Genomic DNA, 27,012 nt, shown 5'->3' with positions numbered 1-27,012 from the left:
AGAAAGATGAATGGTCAGTAGGCACATGAAAAAGTGCTCATCATTAATTATTATCAGGGAAATCCAAATCAAGATGACAATGAGATACCAACTCATACCAGTGTGAATGGCACATGCCAATTTCTTTTTTAGTTTGACAATCTTAGCACATATTTATGCCTTGTACTAACATTATAGTCTAATAATTAGGTAATAATTTAATCATCAGTTGTGCCAAATTATGTCTAGAGGTCTCTTAATTTTTGTTCTGCTCAGTCTTGGTGAGTGAACTCTGTAGGTTTTATCATTTAGGCAACAATTGTTGGAATATGATGCTACTCAAAAATAATGTTAGGACTTGGGGAGTTTCACCTTGGAAACCAGCAGTGTCTAAGAGAAATGACCAGGAGAAAGACCCTATTCGAAGATAGGATTAGTGATTTTAGAGAAAAATAGGAAGAAGGCAAAATATTGAAAATGGAACTATTTGAAGTGTTTGAAATTTCATTACAACTTAAGAAAATGGTGTTTAATTGGGGATTTTTCAATTTCTTGAATTAATGTGAACATTTTCTGATACAGATTTTTGTTTAAATCATTTTGTGGTCTTTAGCCTTCAGCCAAGAACTCACAGCTGCTTCTCTTGCGAGGGAGCATAACTTGAGGCTCCCATAGCCTTGCCACTGGACTCTGTGCTGGAGGCTGTTTCCACTCGGGGCACCCCAGAGGGGGACGGATGAGGCCCTCCCCGCCCCAAGGGACCCAGCCCCAGCAGCCGATTTCCACTGCCTAACCGCCACCATGCTCCAGGACGCTTTCCACACGCTCGGGCCGAGCCTCACACATGAGTGAACATATTCCTGGGACACATTATAAGACACTCCCTACCCATTTTCCATAAAATCATTGGAGAGCCCGGCAAGCTACTGAGAGTATCCCGCCTGCACAGCAGAGCCTGGCAAGCTCCCCGTGGCGTATTCAATATGCCAAAAACAGTAACAATAGCAAGTCTCATTCCCCTGACCCTGACCCTGAGAGAACGTCCAGTCATTGGGAAAGACGAGTGAGGAGAGGCTGCTAAAATCTCAGGGCTGGGGCCAATGGAGACGTTACGGGCGCCCGCTCGAGTAAATCAACGAACAACGGTATGACAGTGATACAGTGGTACAGTGAACCTATATAGGGTACATGGGTATATATTCAAGACTTTTTTTTCACCTTTCAGAGCACTTAGGTCTCTAAAATGCCCCCAAATCTATTCAGCAGGGGTGTGTGTGTGTGTGTGTGTGTGTGTGTGTGTGTGTGTGTGTGTGTGTGTCCATTAAACAGATGCTTTTTAAAAAAAATCTGTCATAAATGAGAACAGATGGTAGTTAGGAGTATTTGCAAAATATTAAAGCAAATGCTCCATTAATTTTAATCCAAATGTCCCACATTTAATTCCATATGGAAGCTGCCCACATAGTTTGTCCAAAGTTCATTCTCTGGAGTTCAAAGCAAATAATCACTCTTGTAAGTCTTCTTTCTCCTATGAGCCTCCCCTCTGCTCCTGCTAAACCTCTGCTTTGAATGAGTCCTGAGAGTGTCAGCTGTATAGGCAGGAGAATTTCCTGGAGAGTTTTCTAGGTTCCTAAGCCGCAGGTCCCAGACATCCTAACTCTGTAGGCCGGAAGCCTAACTAGTTCCCACTTTTAATAAGTTCACGAGTGATGCCAGTGTTGGCAGTTTGGGAATCTACTTCTGTTGCACTAAATCACTACCCCAGCTGGCCCAGAACTAAAGGAAAATGGTAAGAAACAATTGGTTCTATTGGATTGTACTAATCTAAGTCACTATCTTTGATGAGGTCCTTGTAACCAAAATACCTATTCCCTTTCACAGAAGCCAATCCGGAGAAATTCAACAGTCGTTTTAGAAATAAAATGTTCTATGCAGGGGTAAGTATTGGTTTCCTTTTAAAGTTATCATTATATATTATGTAATACATATTCACTATTCATAGTATAATGTGAACTATTTAAAAATAATACCATAAATATCTCAGATGTTTATGTGTGTGTTTATATATATGTATACATACAGTTAATGTTGTTGACTTAATTTAGAAATTAAAGGGTATGTTTCTGTACTTTTTCTTTTCTTTTTCTTTTTATGCTGTGCCCAGTGATGCTCAGGGGTAACTCCTGACTTTGCACTCAGGAGTTACCCTTGGTGGTGCTCAGGGGACTAGGTGGGATGCTGCTTATCAAACCCCAGTGCAAGGCAAGCACCCTACCCACTGTACTAGCTCTCCAGCCCCAAAAGGATGCATTTCCTAAGAAAGAGAGCCGGTGTCCATCATCACTGAATTTTAAAGTCCTAAGGGGCTGGAGAGATGTTATAGCAGGTAGGTCTCTTGCTTTGCATCTGGCCAACCCAGGTTTGATCCCCAAAACCCCTGAGCCGTACCAGGAGAAATATCTGAGCACAGAGCCAGCAGTATGTCCTGAGCATCATAGGGTTGGCCCTGAAAACAAAGCAAAACATTAGCATATATATATATAATATGTTATATTATACATATATATTATATATTGAATTTTAAAGTTCTACTCCTTATACTTAGAGGATGATATTTAAGGAGTTATGCAAAAAAAACAAACATCATTGTCTAAAGCATAGGATATTAAATAGACTGGAAGCTGCTATGTAAAGGTTTGGGTAAGAATCTTATTTCCAAGCATCAGTGTTTGGATGAGAAACTGAAGGGTCTGAGTTTGCATGGATGCATATATGCAATTAAAGGAGACTATGGTTTTTCCTCCCTTCTTCAAGGACATCTCAGGGGGCAAATGGCCAGTGGGTAAAAACTCACTTACAACGTAGTGGTTTTTCAATAAAGTATATTTTAAGTTTATAGCACTGGAGAGAGGGGATCAAATGAAAGGGAGTTGAAACAACAGTCTCAGTGGCGTTAGACATTTGAACAGCACCTAACAGATAGGTAGAAAGATCAGGAAAACTAATAAAAAGAGTCTTCCCATTAACCTCAGGAATTACTATTTTTTCCCATTTTCCTACCATGATTGCAAGTCTTATTAAAGGTTATGGTTTGTAAACGGGGGGGGGGGGCTAAACTTGATAGTCACTGCACTGCTTTGTTTTGGATTTAGCAAATAGAGAACTTCTTTTATATTTTTATGTGTTTTGGAGTCATTTGAAACAATAATAGAGAAAAAGTACTTTGGCATAACTTTTAATGAAGATTTTCTTTTATTTCCTTGTGATGCAGGCAGCTTTTTCAGATTTCCTACAGAGAAGCTCTAGAGACCTATCCAAACATGTTAAAGTTGTTGTAAGTATTGGGTGTGTTGAGTTGTTTCATTTAAGTCCATCTATGCATGTATGCTGGAAAAAAAAAAGAGCCACAAATTTCAGTTTGCTTATGTTAAGCAATGGAGTGTAATAGAGTCCTTGATATCCCATGACTTGAGTTCATTCAGACAGTGTTCTTGAGCATTTAGACGTGAATTGGAAACTGTCTTATTTGTTGGAAACAAAGATCAGAAAACTGGTCTCACTTCTGAATACTTAGGGTTCAGTGGCAGAGAAGGGCAGGCAATTCATCGCAGGACAGTAGGATAAATGCTGCTCTTATGCACGCTATAGTGGTAGCACAAAGGGAAAAGAACAGCTGAGCATGGTAGAGTCAGGGAAACTTACATCAGAGAAGTGATGCTAACCCAACAAGAAACTGGTGTGCACCAAATATCTTTATCCCTCAGCTGTCTAAAGAATCTCTCCTGTCTTTCTCTCTCTCTCTCTCTTTTTTTGTTTGTCTGTTTACTTTGGGATCACACCTAGCAATGTTATGGACAATTCCTGGCTTGGCATTCAGAAGTCGCTCTGTGGTGCCAGAGTGGCACCAGGCAGTGCTGGGGTTGAACTTGGGCCTGTTGCATGCAGAGCATGCACTTAGCCCTCTTTAGGTCAGCCCTTTCTTTGGGTTTGATCTTCAGCACCTCATGCACTCCTGAGTACTTCTGGGTGCAAACCAGAGAGAGAGAGAGTGATGCAGATGGAGGACAAATGAACATGAAACAGAGCTTGAAATTTGTTATGGCATAAAGAACTGGATGTGACAAGCGGGTGAACAAAGGGTATACATGAGAGTAGAGAAAAGAGTATGTGGGCATATAAAGCACCATGGAGGGGCAGGAGAAGATACAAATTAAAATTAGTCACCGCCAGGAAAACATACATGAGATTTAAATCTCCTGAATTAGTAGAAGTAAGAGACAAGAGACCTCTAATCACCAGCAGGATGGCCCGTGGAAGCGCCTGGAGAGATAATACAGCTGTTAAGGAATTTGACTTCCATGTGCCTGACCCAGCTTCAATCCCCAGCACCCCATAGGGTCTCCTGAGCCCCTTCGGAGTGACCCCTGAGTGCAGAGCCAGGAATGTGTCTTGAGCACTGCTGGGTGTGGTCCAAAAGACCAAATACTAAAGAATGACCCCTGGTATCACTTTCAGATAGTTCAGTTCTCATGCTGCAGCAAAGGGAAGCAGCCAGCAATTGGAAGAGGAGCTTTTTAAATAAAAGCACTGCCTTCTTCGAGACAGGGACATGAAAGGCACGGTCTAGTATCCTGTGAATATCTTCAATTTGATAAAAGGATGGTTATTATATTCAAGTGGCAGCAAATTTACCCAAAACTTGTTTCCTCAACTGCCACAACCCAACCAAATTAAACCCTCTCCTCCCAGTGTTCAGAGCCAGTGGCCATATTGAATAACAGCAACTGGGTCAAAGTTTAACTCTCTAATTCCCAACTTCTAAGAGTTTCTCTCTTATATCCCATAGTCCTCAATAAATCTCTTCCACCTGGGATTAAAATTAACTGGGATTAAAATTCATTTACAGAAAAATTGACATGGTAGCCAGATATCTTGGAAAGATTTGGTGCCAGTCAATACATCTAATGATCAATTTATATAATAATCAGATGATGTTTCATGAGGAGGAAAAGAAATGTTAAAAGTTACTCTGAAAATTTTTGATTCAGTGCTGTCTTTATGAGGTATACAACTTTGAGGAAACTGACCTTTAAGAAGAGCTTAATTTCTTTGTAAGACAGACAAAATAGGACACGTCTTTTAAATAAGTATTGATCATTTTTTCCCCTGTGATACAGAGTAACAGGGTATTTCTACAGGACATGACTATGTTCTTGAGTTTGAGATGGAATGAATGAAAAATTTGCTAGAGCAATTAGGTGCATAATAGCAGAATTTCTTATCTCTGCTATGGAGTATAGCCAGCATTTTTTGAGGTTATAGTTAATTTCTCACATAAATTTAAAATGTTTATAAAATTAATAATGAATTCTACTTCCCACCTCGTATAAAGATGTATGTGACAATAATGTAAACTTGCATATGGCATTCATCCCCATACTTTTCATGTTTTCTTCTTGCTGTTTCAATTTATCAGTGTGCGACTTTGTACATTGAAGTATTTTACACAAAAATATTTTCTTGTGTGTTGTTTGAACTAGGGAAAGAGATGAAAATAGCTCTTCCAAAGAGTTGTAAAGTTTAAATGCAGTAGAAAAATATTGTAAAAAGCATAATGCATTGTTAAATTCCCATTTTTATATAATTTGGTGTGTTCCCAGAATCACAAATATGTTTCCTAGGAGGAAAAAGTAGACAATTTAAAAATGAATTCTGTTCTAATTGCAATAATGTTAATTATATTTTCTCCAGTAATGCAATGACTCCCCTTTGCATGCTATTAGAGGATTATACTCTTTTTTAAAAAAAAGTTTTACTGCTGACACCATTCAATTTTGATAATTTAAGATGTTTGCATTTTTTCATTATTCCTGTAATCATCTATCAACTCATTTCAAGTCCTCAAATACATGTGGAGGCTTCATGTTTGCCTAGCTTCTGAGAACATTGTAAAACACCTTCAATCAATATTTTTTTTGAAAGCATCACATTCTTTGTTTAACATTAAATTACATTAAAAATACATACTATTTAAAAGAATGTGACTCTGGAATCAGAGATAAGTATAGTAGAACTGATATTCCAGAATTTAGTTGTCACACTTACAGACTGCTCATTAAGATAAAAGAACCAACAGCATAAAATGAGAAGAGAGAGAGAGAGAGAGAGAGAGAGAGAGAGAGAGAAGTCTCTTCAGTAAATGATGGTGTTGAAAACAATGGGTAGTCACATTCCCAAGAGTAGTTTAAGATTACTATTCCACATTTGACATACTTATTAACACAAAATTAATCAAAACATTGCAAAACATTAAAATCAAAACCATAAAATACATTTAGAAACATAGGCAAAATACCCATAGTCTGCTTCTGCAATGTATTTTAGGGCTTAATGCATAGAAACAGGAGAAAAAAGAATAAGCAAAATACATATGAACTAAAGAGTGCTGCATAGCAATACCAAATGCTGCATGATGAAACATATTCTTGTTTGTCATACCCAGCAGTGCTCAGAGTCTTCACTGCTAGCTTCCTAAAGGTATCACTAGCTGTCTTTAGGGGATCACACAGTAACTGGGATAGAATCCACAGGTGCCACATGCAGAGCATACATTGTGTTTAGATACTGTACACCCCAAAGATCAAAATGACAAACATATTACTATATCACCTCACACTAGTGAGACTTGTCTATATCTAAAACATTGAGGAAAAATTTAGATTTTTTTTGAATTTTTTTATTGAATCACCATGTGGAAAGTTACAAAGTTTTCAGGTTTAAGTCTCAGTTATACAATGCTCGAACACCCATCCCTTCACCAGTGCACATATTCCACCACCAAGAATCACAGTATAGCTCCACCCCACACCCCACACCCCTAGCCCCCCCACGCCCCTAGGCCCCTAGGACCCCCCAGCCCCCCTGCCTGTGTAACTAATAAATTTCACTTTACTTTCACTTTGATTGCATTCAATATTTCAACAAAACTCACTATTATTATTTGGAGAGTCTCTCCCCTAAAGTCGGACCTGCTGAAAAGGAAGCATTAGATAATTTGTTTTCCATTGCTGAGGATGAAGAGGTATGAGATCGAGTGACCGCACTTAGCGGCCTCACGGTTTTGGGTTTCTGTATTTTAGTATTTTAGTAACTAAGTCCAGAGAAATATCTGCCAGAAGTTGCATCATTGCCAACTTGTACTTCTCAGTTACATTATATTCCACAGTTGAATGCAATCTTTCTGTCTGTCTCTTTCTTTCTGACTCATTTCACTCAACATGATACTTTCCATGTTGATCAATTTATATGCAAATTTCATGACTTCATGTTTTCTGACAGCTACATAGTATTCCATTGTGTAGATGTACCAGAATTTCTTTAACCAGTCATCTGTTTTGGGGCACTCTGGTTTTTTCCAGATTCTGGCTATTGTAAACAGTGCTGCAATGAACATAGAAATGCAGATGCCATCTCTACTATACCTTTTTGCCTCTCTGGGATATATTCCCAGGAGTGGTATTGCTGGGTCAAATGGAAGCTCAATTTCTAATTTTTTGAGAATCGTCCATATTGTTTTCCAAAAGGGCTGAACCAGTCGGCATTCCCACCAGCAGTGAAGAAGAGTCTCTTTCTCCCCACATCCACGCCAATACTGGTTGTTTTTGTTTTTGGGGATGTGGGTCAGTCTCTGTGGTATGAGATGATATCTCATTGTTGTTTTGATCTGCATCTCCAAGTCCTTAAATACATGTGGAGGCTTCATGTTTGCCTAGCTTCTGAGAACATTGTAAAACAACTTCATTCAATATTAAATGGAATTTGGTTTCTATCAAAATAACACTTGAAAAAAGCTTTATTTATTAAGGACTGTGAGATGTTCTGGAAACTATTTTTGAAAACTTTAGTAAAGATTACACTGTATTAAGAGAATCTGGGGAGAGGAAAGACCATCTTGATTGCTCGCAGAATCATACTTAGATGGAACTTCTTTCTAAAGAAATCATGAAAAATTTCCAGGGAGCTTGGAGCTGCTTTACTCTTTTCTTGGAAGGAGAAAATCATGTGGGCCATTGGGGGTGGGAGTTGAATTCTGTGATGAGAGTGTGACATGGACCATCTTTAGCCATAACTTGGATTTTACTTTTTAACATCTGTCACCATGGGAAATGAGGAAGGAAAATGAACACCTTTTCTTTGATTAACCAGAGGATGCATTTGAGGAGAGCCCCCAAATGGATGAGAAAATACAGCACAAAAGTGTGGCATCTGAGTCCGCCCGGCCTGGAGGCCTCAGGGTTGCATCCGCCTGCTGTAAAGCTTTTTATCTCTGAATAGCAGAGTCTGTGAGAGATTAACTTTGGAAAAGCAAATTGCTACTGGGGGTGCTACTAATTTATAACAGATACTTGCAAAAGTCTTACAGTTTGAGGCCTTAGAGATAGCCTAACGTACTAAGTTCATGCTTTGCAAGTGGGCGGTCCAGGTGGATAGAGGTAGCAAATGCTTCCCCCCCCCCACCCCGCCACCACACACACACACACACACACACACACACACACACACACACACACACACCTGAGCACCATTAGGAGCAAGCCCTGAGCACCTAGTCAGGAGACGCCCTCAAGAATTACTGGGTATAGCCCCAAAACTTAAATAAAATAAAATCTTGTACTATATATTACTTTCACACACTTAAAATATTTCAAACCTTCAAATTAAAAATCATCTTCCAAAAAGTTGATAAAATACATACTTAAATTCATAAATCTTGTTTGAATCAAATAACTGTGCCAAAGATGCTACTTCTTCAACCTCAGGCCTTGTTCTTTTTCTTTTAGTTACTCCTAAGCCTTTTGATGATACCATTAGTTTGCATATTCAAGGTTAAGAGTGATGCTAATTCCTTTGAATTTGAGGCCCATGAAAAGCAATTTTTGTCAAATATCAGCTTTGTGTTTCTATTAAATCAAAGCAAAAAAACAAACTCTAAGCCCTTACGTCTGATAAAGCTACATTCAATTCTTTTTGGATCACAGAAGCAGTCTCTCATAAAGAGAGACCAATTGTAAACTTGTCATTGTCAGCCTAATTATCTTGAGCAACTTTTTTTTAGGTTGGTGCTGCTTCAAATCCATTGCTTTTTCTGCTTTGTTTGTTGCAGTGTGATGGAACAGATCTCACTCCAAAGATTCAGGAATTGAAGTTCCAGTGTATAGTATTTTTAAATATACCCAGGTAAGCTCCATTTTTTTTTAAGTTCAATATGACTTCTGTTTGTCTTGGATTATCTGGTTTCATCATGGAAAATTTCCAGATGCAAACAATGAAATCAGTTATCTTAGTGGTTTTCTTCGAATTTATAACAGATAATTGTGTTCCTATTCTGATAATTTTGTACTCCCACCATGGTTGTGTGTGTGTGTGTGTGTGTGTGTGTGTGTGTGTGTGTGTGTGTGTGTGTAATGGCATAAATGGCCTATACTTACCCATTCTCAAGAAACCTTGGCACCTCTCTTGACTGGAACAATTACATTTAATTCTCAATTACTAATCTTCTTTTTCCACCCCAAGAAGTGCAGACTTGAATAAATCCCTGTTTCCCAAAAGCTGCTAGGAAACCTTCCAGCTTGATTTTAGTATGGAATTCATTCAAAATCTTTGCCAGATGATTGCTTTGAAAAGAATAGAATAGGATCAATTAGAATAGCATTTTCTAGCCGGGATGTCAACTCTCTTTGGTACTATTATAACCTAGGAGAAAGGGATATTTAAGACTAACTAGTCTCAATATAAGCACATGATCTCAGTGGCATAAAATTAGATTCTTGGCTGCCAAGCCTAGTTTTGTGAAGGACAGATCTACAACACTTTGCTATTTGCAAACCAGACAACTTAGACACAAAATCTTCAAATAAGCTCTATTTAGGCTGAATTTAATTCAAATGGGAATGGTACCTGGATATATAGCTAGGAAAATATAGTCTACTGATTACTTCCAGCAGTGCCCAGTATAATCACTTACAATCTTACTCCAGAAATATTTTCATCTTACTTGCTTAAGTGAAAGGCCTAGACTCTCAGGAAATGTAGTTTTCTTTCACTTTTCTCTCTTCTCTTTTCTTGCTTCTTTGCCTTTATTTTCTCTGCCTTCCCCTTTCTGAGATCCTTCTTCTTCTACCTTTTCTATGGCCTTAGTATTCTCTTCCTATACATCTCATATAGTTTTCTGCTCCACACTGTTTTCCTTCTTTTTTCTTCAGTTACATTCTCATTTTCCAGGAGTACTCAAATCCTAGTTTTGAGTAGACTAGTGATTGCTTTCTCACCTCAATTCCCTTTTCCTTTCCTTCATGTTTTACCTCCCCCCAAATTCTGAGACCACCCATTGATAACTCATGAAATATCATTGAAAGCCAACACACCAATTATAGAATGTGAGTTATTGATGATAATGTACTCAGAGAAAGTTGATACCATAGAATGTTTTTGTTATAAAAATGTGACTCATTTTCACAGGTTGATTCTTTGAAGCTCTGAGGATTCATTTTTCAAAAAAAAAATGGAGAAAAGAGAACCCAGACTAGAAAATTAAAAAAAAATTCTATTAGCTTATAAAATTTTGAAATTTCAAGGCCTTAGCTTCTTATCTCTTTGTCATCATTCCAACTACCAAAAACACCCTCTTTCTTAAAACTCCAGCTGCCCACCTTTTCCCTCCAGTAATAATCATTGTGTTTACCAACTCTAGGAATTAGTCTTCTTGTGGTTCTCATTCCAGTTCATTTGCTTTAGTTATCCATATTCCACAAAGGGAAGCTTTCCAGTAAATGTCTTTCACTTCCTGACTTACTTCACTCAGGAGGATTATGACCATCTCACCTTCTGTCACTTGGCCTCGGAAGGCGCAGTTTCTTCTCTTTTACTGGCAAAATAGCTTTCCACTGAGGCTATATACCACAGCTTCTGTTTCTAGTCAACTGTTTATAGGCATTTAGGTTGACTCTATGCTTTGGTTATAAAAACAGTGCTGCTGTGAATATAAAGGGAGAAAAATTCTTTAGAGTGAGTGCTTTCATGATAGATCTTATAGAATTTCCATTTTTAATTTTTGATGGGGCTGGAGCAATAGCACAGTGGTTGGGCTTTTGCCTTTCACATGGCCAAGCCGTGTTAGGTTCCTCTGCCCCTCTCGGAGAACCCGGCAAGCTACCGAGGGTATCGAGCCTGCACGGGCAGAGCCTGGCAAGCTACCCGTGCATATTGCATATGCCAAAAACAGTAACAATAAGTCTCTCAATGAGAGACGTTACTGGTGCCCGCTTGAACAAATCGATGAGCAACAGGATGACAGTGATGAAATTACCATGTTATTTTCAGTGTAGAGGCTGCACTGATTTACATTCCTACCGAGAGCAGTCACTGTTCTTAAAGGAAGTAAACATTGACCCAAACTGTACCTTAATACCAGATAATCATGAGAAAAGTGGACTGATATATACTTTTCAATCTTACCTTGCAGATATTGTGCTGGCACAATGCCCTGGGGGAACCCAGGAGATCACCATGATTTTGAACCTCAGCGGCATGATGATGGTTATATCGAAGTCATTGGATTCACCATGGCCTCTTTGGTGAGAAATGCAACTAGCTTACCGAAATAAAATGTATCTGATGTATAGATTTAGTCTCATGGGCTTTGGGAATATTTTTTTCTTCTTTTGTCCATTTATAAACTTGATAGAGTGTCGTTTGGGGGAATGCAAGAACAAATGATGTTTTATCTTACTAAGAAAATTGGTGCATGTTGATGTGAACTGCAAACACTAGTGAATCTCATTTGTGAATTTTCCTGATTAGTTTTCTACCATAATGAAATACAAAGTTTCCAGGGCTGGAGCAATAGCACAGTGGGTAGGGCATTTGCTTTGCACACGGCCGACCTGGGTTCGATTCCCAGCATCCCATATGGTCCCCTGGGGAACCACCAGGAGTAATTCCTGAGTGCAGAGCCAAGAGTAACCCCTGTGCATCGCCGGGTGTGACCCAAAAAGGAAAAATACATGCATACATACATACATACATACATACATACATACATACATACAAAGTTTCCAAACTCATTTAAAAAGCACTATTACATAGATTTTCCCAGCACCGAGGCAAAACCCGAACCCTCTGATATTTTTGGCTCACTGAGAACTTGACTGGATAGGGAGAAAGGAAAGGGAACATGAGACACTTGCTTCTGCTCTCAGGGTCACAATCTAAACCATTCTTCAGACTGCAGGACTGCAATTTTTGTTTTTCATTCTGCTCCCTTCTTGCTTTCTAGCTCAAGAAGCCCTTTAGGTCAAGGAGAACTTTGAGCATATCTTGGTTCTTTTGTGCCACACTGCTGCTGCTACTTGTCTAAAATATTGCCCAAATGTATTACTTCATTCTCAACCTTTAATAACTTGCTATTCCCTAGCTATCTTGGGTTCTATTATAGATCATGTTTGGTGGGTTATTTTCACATAAAATTCTGTTACTTTTGTCTGTTCAGGAAGGAGATGATGGATTGAAACTAAAAATTTGTGTCTCTTTGCAAAGTCTCTTTACACATAGTCCCTGGGATGTAGGAGATTTAGAAAGCTGACCATTGTTTGCCTAAGCTATGGGTACAGAGGCCTTGGAGACAGGCCTCTAAAGAAAAATATCTTTCCTGGGGGGTTGGAAAGGATCACCTGACAGAAGTAGATAGAATTTTCCCAAGGGAGTGAGAGACACAGTTACTTTTGGCCTGCAGAACTGCTCATGGCACCCCCTAAGAAGTCTGTCTAGAAGAAAGGGGCAAGGGAGCCAATGATAGAGGCTAGAGGGTCACATCTAGGGTCACCCTTAAAGGGCAACAGGAAGGATAGGGAATGTGAATTATGAAGCAGAAGGTGGGCTTGGCAGAGCTTCTTCACCCCAGTAACTCTCTAGTAGACAGAAGGAGCCCCAATGAGGAGACGTAGCAAGAATTAGTAATATTTCTAGGAGGAAAATGCCAAGAAATGAGGCTCTGAAGCCAGGGAAGCTTGGAACAGTGGGAAGCCTGTGAGAACTGTCCTTAGTTAGAGGTAGTTGAAGGACAAGTGAAAGTGGGAGAGGTAAATCTGTAGCGCTGCAGCACTGTCGTCCCACTGTTCATCGATTTGCTCAAAGCAGAGACCAGTAATGTCTCCATTGTGAGACTTGTTGTTACTGTTTCTTGGCATATTGAATACACCACGGGTAGCTTGCCAGGCTCTGCCATGCGGGAGGGATACTCTCTGTAGCTTGCCAGGCTCTCTGAGAGGGACAAAAGAATCGAACCCGGGTCCACCACGTGCAAGGCAAATACCCTACCCGTTGTGCTATTGTGCCAGTCCTAGAGGTAAATCATGCTGGGGAAATAGATAGGGACCAGATCACAGAAAGCATAATAGAGTTTATGCAGTTTTCAATTTACTCCAGGGTCATGAGGGAATGAGTAAGGTGTTTTAAAAATACTTATGGGGCTTGAGAGATAATACACGGTTAAGGTGTATGCCCAGCACCACATAGTCCCCCAAAGATGGAAGGGGCATCCCAGGAGCCTTTTACCACCTCAACCAGCCTGGAGACCACAGGCATTGCCCAGGTAGCCTAGGTAGCCCTGGCACCCGGGTTTGAATAGCACCATAACCTCAAACCCCACTGGTCAAGAATCATCCCGAGTGCCTGCCTCTCTACCCCTTAAATGTGCATGAAAACATAAGATAAGGGGTATGGTGCTGCCAGCAGGCCAACCTGTATCTGTGGGGCGAGTGCATCAGCAGCCTGATGGTGCCTTCAGGCTTCCAGATACCCCAAAATTACTGCTGTGCCTTTGGCCAGACCCCAACAACTTGGGGCCAAGTTTGCCAAGAATTAAAGGGCCAAAAGTTAAGTATGTGGGAGACACACCTCCGGCTCAGCTATATAAGCTCATTTATTGGCCTTATTTCAGAGACCCATAAATCTTGAAAGAGATCAAAAGATGCAGTTAGGACCTGTAGCGCAGAGGTAGGTAGGAACCCATGACTGAGAGCCCTAGGTTTACCTGGATCAGGACTCATTCCCCCAGGTCCCCAGTTTTTCAGTAGCTTGGCAGTCACACCCACAAACTTCCCCTGGAGCCATGTAATCTCATCAATGGCCAAGACCCAGAGACTGTAAACTAAAGCTCCCAGAAGAGAAAGCCACAGAATGTCCTCACGCCATACCAGGCTGTCTTCACCGGGGTACCTCGGAGTGGGGGTGGGTTGAGTTTCCCTCCCTGCCCAAGAAGAACTCCAGCAGCTGAAAACCTCCAGAACCCAACCACTGTCATGTCCAAGGCCACTCTTTACATGCTCAGGTGAGTCTCACCCAAAATGGGATGAACCTCACCAGAGAGTGAACTGGCAGGAAAACCCAGATATTCGGGAACCCATGATTGAGATCGCCAAGCCCACTTGGATTGGGACTGGGCCTCCTCCCACCAGGTCCCCAGCTTTCCAGAAGCTTGGCAGTCACACCCACAAACTGCCCCTGCCACCATATAATCTCATCAATGGCCAAGACCCAGAGACTATAAACTAAAGCTCCCAGAAGAGAGTGACACAGAATTTCCTGGACATTATATTCTATCCATAACAAGCAATACAAAACAAATCATCTAGCATTGCCTTTTTGGCAAGTTTGAGTGGTGGTGAGACTGGTGTTGAAATATCGAATGTAACCAAAGTAAAGAGAAAGTATAGGGAAATTGTCTGCCACACAAGCAGGGAAGGTTTGGAACAGGGTGGAAATTGTGCACTGGTGAAGGGATGGGTGTTTGATGATTATATGACCGAAGCTCAAACATGAAAGCTTTGTAGATGTATCTTATGGTGAACCAAAAAAAAGGGGGGGGTATACTAATAAAATAATAAAATAAAGTTAACATTCAGAATAGAATAAAAAAAAAGCAATGTGGAGTTCATGCCCAATTCAATCAGTTTAATCAATGGCTGAATAAATAGCAGCACTCCTACTTTATTAAAATAATAACATAAAATTCTTACTGGGAGGAGTTCAGCATAAACATAGGTAAAAATCTAGTTTGAAATGTCATGCGCCTTCCCTCAGCTTCTGCAATCCTCGACTCACAGCCACTCCCGTGTCTCCAGCCTGTGACCTGATCCCTTAGATTGTTCTGAAGCAAATCCTAGATGTTAACTCATTTTAGCTTTAAATATTTTTGATTTTTCTTCTTAAAAATAAAATTTTGTTTTATGAACATAACTACAAAGTCCTGCTATCTCACAATTTGGGATATTTTCTACCTAGCACTTCTGTATCCCACCTTGGTCATTTATTTACTCATGCCCTTTTTGAATAAGTGTCTTAATAAAATGAATTCATTATGATTGGTTGCTATCACCTCTTTTTAAATTTTATTTATTTTCTAAAGAAAACCTGGCTCTCTATCCTGTAGTGAATTGTGCAAATTTTGTCTGTTAAGGTATCAATGACTATTCTTTTTTCTTTTTTCTTTGACCTAACTTGATGCTTAATCTCTATTCATCAGATATACACCTCGCCCCCACCACTAAATCAACTTTATTGGTAGTGTTTTTTTTTTCTTTTTTTTAAAAGAGAGTAATACCTGGTCATTCCCCCTTTTTAAAAAATCATTTTGATGATTTTTCTTTGAATCAAAGCTTATCAGCTCTGTTTTTTGCAAAGCAGGGCTATTTCCATTTTTTCTTATTTCTTTAGTAATTGGAATAGTTCTATAAAGAGAAATTTCTCTTTGTCTACTGTTTAAACAGTTATGGATTGTGCAGAAAAGCCAGGAATTATTCTAGTTCTTCATTTAGACAGTTTCAAAGTCAAGAGTAAGTTCACCAGCAACCTTTGATGGTGACTATGTTTTTAGAATGGCCTAGAATTTTTGCACATCCCATTGAGAGTCTGTGTCCACATACCTCATTTGGGTGTACTCACGAGTACTTTGTGGCCCGTGGCATCATTTCTGAGACTGGATCATTATAGGCCATGCAATTTAAGGGTAAATGTAAGCAATACTGAGTTCCTTTATTCAAGAAATTTTATAAACTAATGATAACCATTTATTTATTATTATGGGGTCACCTCAGCATTGCTGGGTTCCCATGCTATGGATGGGACCTAGGGCCTCTTTTTTATAAATTGTAGGCTGTATGGTGTGGGAGAGATAGTACAGCAGGTGGGATATTTGCCTTTCATGCATTCAGCTTGGGTTCCATCCCTGGCACTCTCCTGTCTCCTGAGCCCTGCCAGGAGTGGTCCCTGAGTTCGGAACCAGGAGTAAACCCTGAGCACTTCCAGGTATCCCCCCCCCCAAAAAAAATAAAACAAATTAAACACATAGATGGTACACTTTACCACTTGAGTCACACCCCTAACCCCAATAACTGTTTACTAAAATGTCTCACTGCATCTAGGCAGTGTCCATCATATTTATTGATTCCACAAACACTGACTTCATAAGTGATAATCTAATAGACATAATTATTAAAAGACAAAACCAGAAGCGAAGTCCTGTCTTGAGGACTAATCACAGTCCAGGATTAGGGGGACTACTCAAGGCATTCCCGTGTTTTTTTTTTCTTTTTTTTTTTTGATAACTTCAAGGAAAAAGGCACATGTGGGACTAGAAAGCTTCTTTGCACAGCTGTTAGGATAATTAGCCTATGGGAGCTGGTCTCCCAAGCCCCCAGTGTGGAGGCATGGACCAGACCCAGAGTGAACAAGGACATGGACTTGCAGAAAGACAGAAAAATCAAGGTTTTCACAACTACTCAGCAGGGAGGTTTTGGGGGACAGTGTGAGGCAGCACAAGACGTCTGGGTTAGAAAGAGCATCTGGGTGATCAGAGTTACTGCTGCTTGAGGCAGACAGATCAGCACATGGTCCCAATGGCCAGAGCAGCTCTGGAAAGCCCCCTGACATAAGGAAGTGGGATGAAGCTGGAAGGAAGTGGTACCCTCAAGAGTTACTGAGCCATAGAGCTGATTGTGAAGGGGGAAGGAGTAGGGATGAATCCTGGGTGGCTGGCACAGTCTGAGATAGAGGACAAACATCAGGGAATTAAGACCTATCAAAGAAAGATCCTTTTGCCTAGAATCAATTGCTCTGTGTAAGTTAAATTTGATCCCCTTGCGAGACAGCTAAGGAGCTACAGAACGGAGCCATTTGAAACTGATAGAGGTCACGAGTTCCTTCCAGAGTAAGAGAATGTTTTGTGTTTTCATCAAATCCTTTTCTCTTCTATCCTGTCATTACTAGGAGAAAAGTAATAGATAAAGTTGGTGAAGAGGCATGTAATTCTAAAATCGTCATTTCCCCCTCTTTCCATGGATGTTATAAGTGGTGTGTGCTTACATTCTAAGCATCATCAAAAGTGTGATAAGATTTCAGATTTGTTTGTTTCTAAGATTTTTTTTTTATTTTGCTTTTTGGGTCACACCTGGTGATGCACATGTGTACTCTAGGCTTTGCACTCAGGAATTACTCCTGGCACTGCTCAGGGGACCATATGGGATGCGGGGAATCGAACCCAGGTCATCCGTGTGCAAGGCAAACACCCTACCCGCTGTGCTATCACTCCAGCCCACTAAGATTTTTTATAATCTACGTCAGGCCAGGGGGATAGCTCAAGGGGTGGTGTTCATGCCTTTCGTACTCAGTGCCCCAAGTGCAAGGCCCAGCGTTGTCTGCCCCTCAAAACTGCAGAGTCTTAGCAGCACCACATCCCCTTTAAGCCTAGTGGACTATCAGTGTAGTAGTAGCCCCTAGCACGTCTGGGGAGGATACCTCCCTTCCACCTCACCAATCCTACCATGGGCCGGGGTGTTAAGCTCAACTGGAGTCTGTGTATAGCATGCAGGAGCCCTGGGTTTGATCCTCCACACCTCAAGGTCCCCCAGCCATGATCCCTGAGCACTAGATGGGAGTAGCCTTCAGGCCGTCTTGGGTGTGGACCCCCAAGCTAAAATTCAACTGGAAAAAAAGGAGAGTTATGAATACTTCTGGAGACAAATTGCTTGCTATGCACCGGGCCAACCCAGGTTCGATTCTTGGTACTGGCCTGTGGTCCCCCAGCACTTCCAGGAGTGATCAGAAAGACACAAGTAAGCCCTGAGCACAGATAAGTTTGTATCCCCTTCCCCCAAAACAAAGGGAAAAAAGAAGGAGGAGTTAAGTGCAGTTCCAACAATGCAATTTGAATATCCCATACTTAGTAATACTGGCATATGTTTTTCTATGTTCATATATACTTTACCTTGCTATCCTTGTGACAGTCCACCATGGTATTTTTCACTCAAGATGAATAAATTTTATTTTTCTTTCTCCAATTTCACATTTTGGGGGGTAGCTATTGTATTGGTTTTATTTTTTAAGAAACTAAGTTATTTGAAAATACTTATATCTGTGCACTGTGATTATATAAACAGAGGAATGTAGTTATTTGGTAAGTGTGTTTGTTGTGTGTCTAAAATATATCAGAGTAGTGCTTTAAGAGAGAATTGAAATAAAATTACTGGATTAGAAAAAAATTTCTTTTAGATGCTTTATCGTTAATTGCAGATTTCAAAGCAGAAGTCTTCAATTCATTTTACTGGCTGAAATGAATTCCCACTAATTAAGATGATTCTTTGTCGGTGCTTGGTAACCTGATTACCTTTTTGGATCTTACACAGGCCATAATCAGACATTGTAATTTGTATGTATTTCTGCCACAATTTGCTGCCATTATAGTTGTAAAGGTCCTTTCATGTTGAATCTGTTTCTAAGTAGTCTAAAACTTTTCAAGACTGTTCAAAGCTTTATTCAGACTAAGGAATTGGGAGCCTAATTTGCCAGGCAGTATGAAATCCAAAGACTTCTGTCTCCACAACTTTAAAGAAAGCATATCCAGCTTTCATTCTGTTAATTGAAATGAAAATATATTGATTCTTCTTATGTTTATGAGTTAGAGGCTATTCATTGAGAAGAATTACATGAGGAGATTCCCAGGGTGAAGTTTTACACATATCAGATCATCTGTTCTTTTTATTTTTTAAGAAAAATGGTAATGATAAACGTTGGCTTATTTTGGTAATGCATATAATGGTCAGAACTAACTAAGAGTAAAAATATCATTTCTAATCATGTCTCATAAAAAATACACTAAATTCACTTAGTGTATTTTTCCACTTTGATTTCCACACACATGACTGCCTACTATTTCATTGTATGTGTCCCAATTTGACAATTTAATAATGCTTCCTTTTGGAAAAATTTTTATGAACTTTCAGCATTTTGGATTCTTGCTGTTCTAAACAGGTCCATAATTAATGTAGCTGTCCATAAATCTGCTCATATTTCAAATTGCTTTCCTTGATAAATCACCAGGAAAGAAATTACTGACACAATGTCAGACACATTTGAAAGCCTCTTAAGTATAGAATGGCTTTCTAGAAATTTTGTACCATTTTCTCACCCAACAGCAGTATGTAAGACTATCTTCTGGGAAATGGCTGAAATGCAATACCCCACAAGTGCCAGAAATGTGTTAATGGGTCACCACAGAAAGCTGTTACACACTTAATCAAATGGAGGAGAAAGAGCAACAGCATTCCATTCCTGGAAGGAAATAGATTATATGTGTGTAACACAGTCAATTCTGTCTTCTAAAGTGAAAAAAAAAACCAAAAAACAAATTTAAGAGTAAGGGAAAGCTGTTCATTCTTATTATTACCTTTCTATCTTTTTTGAGATTTTTTTCCCTGAAGTGTTTGTGTTATGTGCACACATATTTTTGGCTCTCCCCTCCACCCACTTTTTTGACCACACCTATCTATGCACAGGGCTTATTCCTGATTCTGCCCAAGGATCACCACTGGCAGGGCTCAGGGGATTGTATGTGGTTCCAAGGATTGTACCTGGGTTGAGAGCAAGCAAGGCAAGGACCCTACTGCTGTACCATCACTATGGCGCCAACATACATCTTTTTCTTTAAAAAAAATTATTTTGGTGATACCACAGCTTACAGTGCTTTTAATAATGGTTTCTCACACACATAATTCCAATACCACACCTATCACTAATGTACCCCTCTCTCTCTCAAGGATCTCACTCCCAAATAAAGACCCCTTGCTCCTAGACCCCCCACCCCTCCACCACACAGTGCTACCATTTTGTTGCCTTTGGCCCTTTGTTGCTACCTTCCTGATTTCTGTAAGTCCTACATATGAGAGAGATCATTTGGTATCTATTCCTTTCTTTCTACATAAGATATCATCATCATCATGGTCATCATCATTATCATCATCATCATCCTGTTGATCATCGATTTTCTCGAGCGGTCTCAGTAACATCTCCATTCGTCCTAGACCTGAACATTCATCCTAGACCTTTAGAAGCTTCTCTTTACACATCCTTCCCAATGGTGGCGCATTAGAGGCTCTTTCAGGGTCAGGGGAATGAGACCCATCATTGTTACTGGTCTTGGCATATGAATATGCCATGGGGAGTTTGCCAGGCTTTCCCATGAGGGCAGGAAATTCTCATTAGCTTGCCAGGTTCTCTGAGAGAAGGAATTAGACTATAAAATGTTGCGAGGCTGCGAAGCGACCATGTGTTTCTGAGAACTTGGTTTTATAGTCTCTGGATCTTGGCTGTTGATGGGATTACACAGCGCAGTTTCTGGGTGTGACTGCCTAGCTACTGGAAAATGGGGGATCTGGGCGAAAGAGGCCCAGTCCCAATCCGAGCAGGCTTGGAGGTCTCAGCCCCAGGTCCCACACACCTGGGTTCCTCTGCCGGTTCCTTCCTTTAGTAAATTCCTGCTATACTATTCTGTGCTTTCTTGTGCTCCACATCCTGAACATGTAGAGAGGGGCCTTAAGCATGGCTATGGCTGGGTTCTGGAGGCCTTTGGTTGTGGGGTCTCTGCTCAGGGTGAGATGGGAAACTCAACCCACCCCCTCGAGGGGCCCCAGTGCAGACAGCCAGGTGTGGGGTCAAGAGACTCTGCCTCTACATAAGATAAAGGGTTAATATGCAAAATTTGTAAAACACTCACAAAACTCAACAACAAAATACCCAATGACCCCGTCCATAAAGTGGGGCAAGGAGATGGACAGACACTTCTCCAAAGAAGGCATACAGATAGATGGCTGTTAGCCTCATGAAAAAATACTCTCTACTACCCCCTCCATTTAATTTTTAAAATGTTATGCTAATCTGGCATTTCTAGAATAAACCCTTTGTGATGTTTTAGCCCATTTTCTATGGCTGGTTGCAATGTTCAAATAATTTGTCAAATTTCTATTTTGTGACTAGGATTATGAAAGCCATACTATAATTTTTTTTAAGTTTAATTATTAAAGTTTGGGCTTATGAACCAATGCTGGCATGGATGTGGGGAAAAAGGGACACTCCTTCACTGTTGGTGGGAATGCCGACTTGTCCAGCCTTTCTGGAAAACAATGTGGACAGTCCTTCAAAAACTAGAAATCGAGCTTCCATATGACCCCACAATACCACTTCTGGGTATATATCCCAAGGATTCAAAAGAGCACAGTAGAAATGACATCTGCACCTATATATTCATTGCAGCACTGTTCACAATAGCCAAAATATGGAAACAACCCGAGTACCCTAAAACAGATGACTGGTTAAAGAAACTTTGGTACATCTACATAATGGAATACTTGCAGCTGTTAGGAGAGGTGAAGTCATGAAATTTGCTTATAACTGGATAGACATGGAGAGTATCATGCTAAGTGAAATGAGTCAGAAAGAGAGGGACAGACATAGAAGGACTGCACTCATTTGTGGAGTGTGGGATAGCATCACATGAGGCTGACACCCAAGGATGGTAGATAAAATGGCTAGGGGGATTGCCCCATAGCTAGAAGACTGCTTCATGAGCTGAGGGGAGAAGGCATATGAAATAGAGAAGGGATCACTAAGAAAATGATGGCTGGAGGAACCAATTGGGATGGGAGATGCATGCCAAAAGTAGATAATGGACCAAACATGATGACTTCTCAGTGTCTGTGTTGCAAGCTATAATACCTAAAAGTAGAGAGTATGGGGAATATTGTCTGCCTTAGAGGCAGGGGGAGGGTGGGAAAGGGGGGGTATACTCGGGATATTGGTGGTGGGGAATGTGCACTGGTGGAGGGATGGGTGTTTGATCATTGTGAGATTGTAATCCAAACATGAAAGCTTGTAACTATCTTACGGTGATTCAATAAAATTTAAAAAATTTAAAAAAAATAAATAAAGTTTGGGCTTATGATAGTGATGGATCTAGTAGTGTAAGCTTTTATCAATACTTCACCTCTTAAGTAGTCACTTTTTAAAGACCTTCAAATAAATACCAAATAACTACATTCCTCTATATAATCACAGTGGAAAACTATCAATTCTTCCTTCATGTCTTCATGTGTACTCACATACTCACCTTTTCTAGAATTTTCCATCTTTCCTAATGACTCGGGTTTAATCTGCAATCATTTTGCTTAAGTTTGAAGGTTTTCTTTAGCATTTTTCCCCCAAGGGAACCTCCCAATCACTACTAAGGGAATACTGGTGGTATGTATGTGTGTGGGGGGGAAGGGGAAGGATCAGTGTTCCTTTAATATTACTGGTGATAGTTGACCTAATCATCTGGTCTCAGGCATGGAAATGTGCTGTAGCTTGATTGGACCCACCAGTTCTGGGGACCTCCAGGGTCCCCTCAGGGTGCTTGGAGGGCTACTGAGTTCTTCCCTGGCATGGTCCACATTTTCGTGTGTCACATAGCCTAGTGAAGCAGGGGTTGGAGGTGGGGTATAGGTATTTTTCTTTCATTGATGGAGTTATATAGTTTTAAAATATTTAAAATATGGGTTGAGGAAGTACTTAAAGGGAAAGGAAATGTATGGGAAATGTTCTAGAGTTGAGATTGACTCAAAACTAGATAGGAACTTAATCATTTAAGTCAAGTCCAGAAAAGTTTTCTCCTAAAAAACAAAAAATCAGATAGAAAGGTCAAAAATAATTTTTTAGTAAATTCCTACTATACTATTCTGTGCTTTCTTAATCTCTGCGAATGGAATAAAATTAAATGGGAAGCTCACAATAAACTCAATGTCGAGGTGTTCAAGAATAATAATCTTCTTACTTTTTAGTTTTTGGTCTAGTTCATTTCCCTCCTTTTGGTCTGATTTTGTTCCTATTTTATTTGCATCTATTGATAATCAGACTTTCATTACTCAAATTGCTGTAAGTACAGAAATAATTCACAGTTAGCAGTAGATAAAAGGAACTGATGACTAACTCTTTTAAAAAATATTCAATTTAACATTAAGAAATTATTTTTTTCCACCATGAAGTTACAAAGTTATTCATGATTGGGTTTCAGGCACACAATGTTTCAACACTGACCCCTTCACCTGTGTCCACTTTCCTCCAGTGTCTCCCCAACTTCATTTGCCTCCCACCGACCAGTCTGCTTCTATAAGAGTCTCATATATATCTGAGAACCAGCTCCGAGCTGACTGCCCCTCTCTTCCCCTCCCCACCAACTCATGGAGATGACACATATCAAAACAAACTAGGAGAATGTCTTTTAAAACCTTTTTTTTAACTTACTTTTTTTTTCTTTTAGGATTCTGAACTGCAGCTAGTGTCTAACTTTTAAGTTTTGCTTTGTTATAAATGTATGCTCAAAATGCTCATAGTACTATATTTTTGAACAAACTTAGCAGTATCTACTAAGGTTAACTTTATGGGAAGGGCATGTAGAAGTCTCTTGGCTAATATGAAGGACTATAAAGCTGTAAAAAGTGCATTTTGTCTTAAGGAAGTGAATAGTGACTTTATGCTGGAAAATATTATTGAGAATGCTTACATATTTGCATTAGTAAGTAAAAGATTATAATAAAATCTTTATGGATGTAATAAACAAAGAATCCTCTGGTTAGACATAGAAATTCAATATAAATGAAATGTTGATTGTAACTGAACATTGTGGGCTGGAGCAATAGCACAGAAGGTAGGGCATTTGCCTTGCACACGGCTGACCCGGGTTTGGTTTCTTCATCCCTCTCAGACAGCCCGGCAAGCTACTGAGAGTATCTTGTCCACACGGCAGAGCCTGGCAAGCTACCTGTGACATATTTGATATGCCAAAAACAGTAACAGCAAGTCTCACAATGGAGACGTTACTGGTGCCCGCTCGAGCAAATCGATGAGAAACAGGATTACAGTGATACAGTGATACTGAACATTGTATAAAATTGCTTAGCAAGCTAGGAGTAAATAAACCTTTCTTAATCTTGCAGAGAGCAGCCATAAGAATCATGAATGTATGGCAAACTCAGTGGTAATTGCTGAGAAGTTTGTCCTGTCTTATAAAGAAGCTCCTTTAATGCTTCTTTCCAAAGTGATTTCAAGGCTATGAATTTCCTGAGATTTTTATTACCTGTCCCTGAAGCTCCATTATCACTCCTTCAAATCTGAATGATAATCTGAGTATTCTTGGTGATTCTTTATTTTATTAAGTTTTTTTTTTTAAACTCTATACCCTGTTATATTGTAGTCTCTTTTTTTTTTCTTTTTGGGTCACACCCAGTGATGCACAGAGGTTACCCCTGGCTCTGCACTCAGGAATTACTCCGGGCAGTGCTCTGGGGACCATATGGGATGCTAGGAATCGAACCTGGGTCGGCCGCGTGCAAGGCAAATACCTTACCCGCTGTGCTATATTGCTCTAGCCCCTGTAGTCTCATTTTGTTAGATCTGCAGCAAATCTTATGGGTTTTCCTTTGTATGTAAGTTCCATTTTTTGTTTTTACAGCATTCAATCTTCTTTCTCTGTCCTTGGCTTTTGTCATTCTGAGCACATGTCTTGGAGTTTTTCTATTTGAGCCTGTTCTTGATGGGGTCCTTCCAGCTTTTTGGATCTAGGTGCCAGCATCCTTTAATGCAGGGAAATTCTTATCTAAGATTCCTTTCACTGTTGACTCTGTATTGAATTTGCCTTCCTGTTCTTCATAGATTTTGATGATTGTATTGTTCATTCTTGAACTCAACCCATAGTTTTCTGGTATACTGCTCATTTCTTTCACAACAAGTCTCACAATGGAGACGTTACTGGTGCCTGCTCGAGCAAATCGATGAACAATGGGACGACAGTGCTACAGTGCAGTGCTATATTTTTTTCCCATCTTTTGTTTTCCAGATATTTTCTCCATCTCACCCTGGAGTTCCTTAATATTTTCCTTCGTTGTTATTCTGCTACCTTCTATTGAGTTTTTTTTAATGTCTCCTACCATATTCTTCATTTCTGTAATTTCTTTTCCTTTTTGTTTTTCTTTTTGGAGGGGGTGCACACCCAGCAGAACTCAAAGCTTACTTTTGGCTCTGTGTTCAGAGATTGCTCCTGGTGGGCTCTGGGGACTGTCTTAGTTGCTGGAGATCAGACTCAGGTCAGCTGCATGCGAAGCAAGTGCTCTCCCCACTGTACTATCTCTCTGGCCCCATCTCAGTAATTTCTGATTGTAGTTTTCTTATCCCAGCTCTCATATATTCTCATATTTTGCTGACTAACTGTGTCGTCATTTCTTTGAGCTCATGAAACATCCTCATGATGGGGTCATTAAAGTTATTTTCAGAATTTTCAGAGTTGGTGGGTGCTGACTAAACCTTGTGTACTATTATTTTCATTCATTCAACTTGGGCTTTTGCACATCTTCCCCCTCTGGATTTGCTGTATTGAGGGTGTGGCTCTGTACGTAACCTCTTCAGGATTCTCTCTGTGTTTGGGTTGGGAGTTGCGCTTTTCCTTCCCTGCCTGTTTTCATCCAGGGGCTACGAGTATAACTGTGAGCAGTGTGAGGTTTGATGAGTAGATCTGGAGGAGGCTGGGCATGGAGGCTGCAGGGTCCTGGCAGGAAGGGAGGGGAATCTGGCTACAGAAAGGCCCTGGACCTGGCAGCTGAGAGGTTAAGCTGACCTGGACGGATGAGGGAGTAAGCAGAGCTTCAGAAGATGTCATGAGAGATTTTTAATGTTGAACTGAGTTTCTGTTCTGGAAAACAGAACTCTTACTATGTTTGGTTTTGACCCCCAAAGTTCCTTTGCCCTTTAGAATGTTTTTAATTGAACGATTATTTTCTACTTCATTGATCTTATGTCAATAAAAAGTAGATTGAAAAAGATTAACTTACAAAAAATGGGTGGTGGTATATTTAAATATACATTTAGCATTAATATCAAGCTATGTATCATAGATTTGGGTGTAGAAGTAGATACAGGCTATATTTGGTTATACGTATATTTTATAGTTATAAAGGGTTCATATATATGGCTACTATTTTTATGTACTATAGTTATTTATGTATATGGTATGCAATAGTCACAACAAATGCGGTCATAATATACTATACATTACATATTAAATATGTTTTGTATTTTTATAGTATAATCATATTATAATGTTTAGAGAATACTTGTGTTTAAGTATAAGATAGGAAATTTTTAAACAGTGTGCTTTTTAATTTTCTTGATCTGTGGAGCCAGAGAGATAGTACAGTGGCTAGAGCACTTGTCTTGAATGTATCCAACCTGGGTTTGATTCCCAGCATCCCATATGGGCCCATCAGACCCACCAATAGTGGTCCATGCACACAGGGCTGGGAGTGAGACCTGAGCACGATTAGGTGTGACCCAATCCCACCCTCCATCTGCAAAAATAGTAATTTTCTTGATCTGCTTACAAATTATTATTATTATTATTATTATTATTGCTTTTTGGGTCACACCCAGCGATGCACAGGGGTTACTCCTGGCTCTGCACTCAGGAATTACTCCTGGCGGTGTTCAGGACACCATATGGGATGCTGGGAATCAAACCCGGGTTGGCCACATGCAAGGCAAATTCCCTACCCACTGTGCTATCACTCCAGCCCAAATGATTTTTAACAGCATTACATAATACAAAGCGCAACATTTTTCTGT

The 27,012-nt window shown here is 40.0% G+C and overlaps 1 protein-coding gene across 11 annotated transcripts in view; it reads left to right on the top strand.

Moving 5' to 3' along the window:
- DGKI (diacylglycerol kinase iota) overlaps positions 1-27,012 on the top strand; it is a 482,969-nt gene that overhangs the window by 294,891 nt on the left and 161,066 nt on the right. For all 11 annotated transcript variants that reach the window (XM_055142753.1, XM_055142758.1, XM_055142729.1 and 8 more), the window contains 4 exons: positions 1,861-1,916; positions 3,251-3,313; positions 9,143-9,216; positions 11,501-11,612. In XM_055142753.1, the coding sequence (XP_054998728.1) occupies positions 1,861-1,916; positions 3,251-3,313; positions 9,143-9,216; positions 11,501-11,612 (305 nt within the window). The remainder of the gene's footprint in view (positions 1-1,860; positions 1,917-3,250; positions 3,314-9,142; positions 9,217-11,500; positions 11,613-27,012) is intronic.

This window comes from Sorex araneus, chromosome 1 (genome assembly GCF_027595985.1).
Source record: "Sorex araneus isolate mSorAra2 chromosome 1, mSorAra2.pri, whole genome shotgun sequence".
NCBI lineage: Eukaryota > Metazoa > Chordata > Mammalia > Eulipotyphla > Soricidae > Sorex > Sorex araneus.
This window is presented reverse-complemented; position numbering and strand designations above follow the sequence as displayed.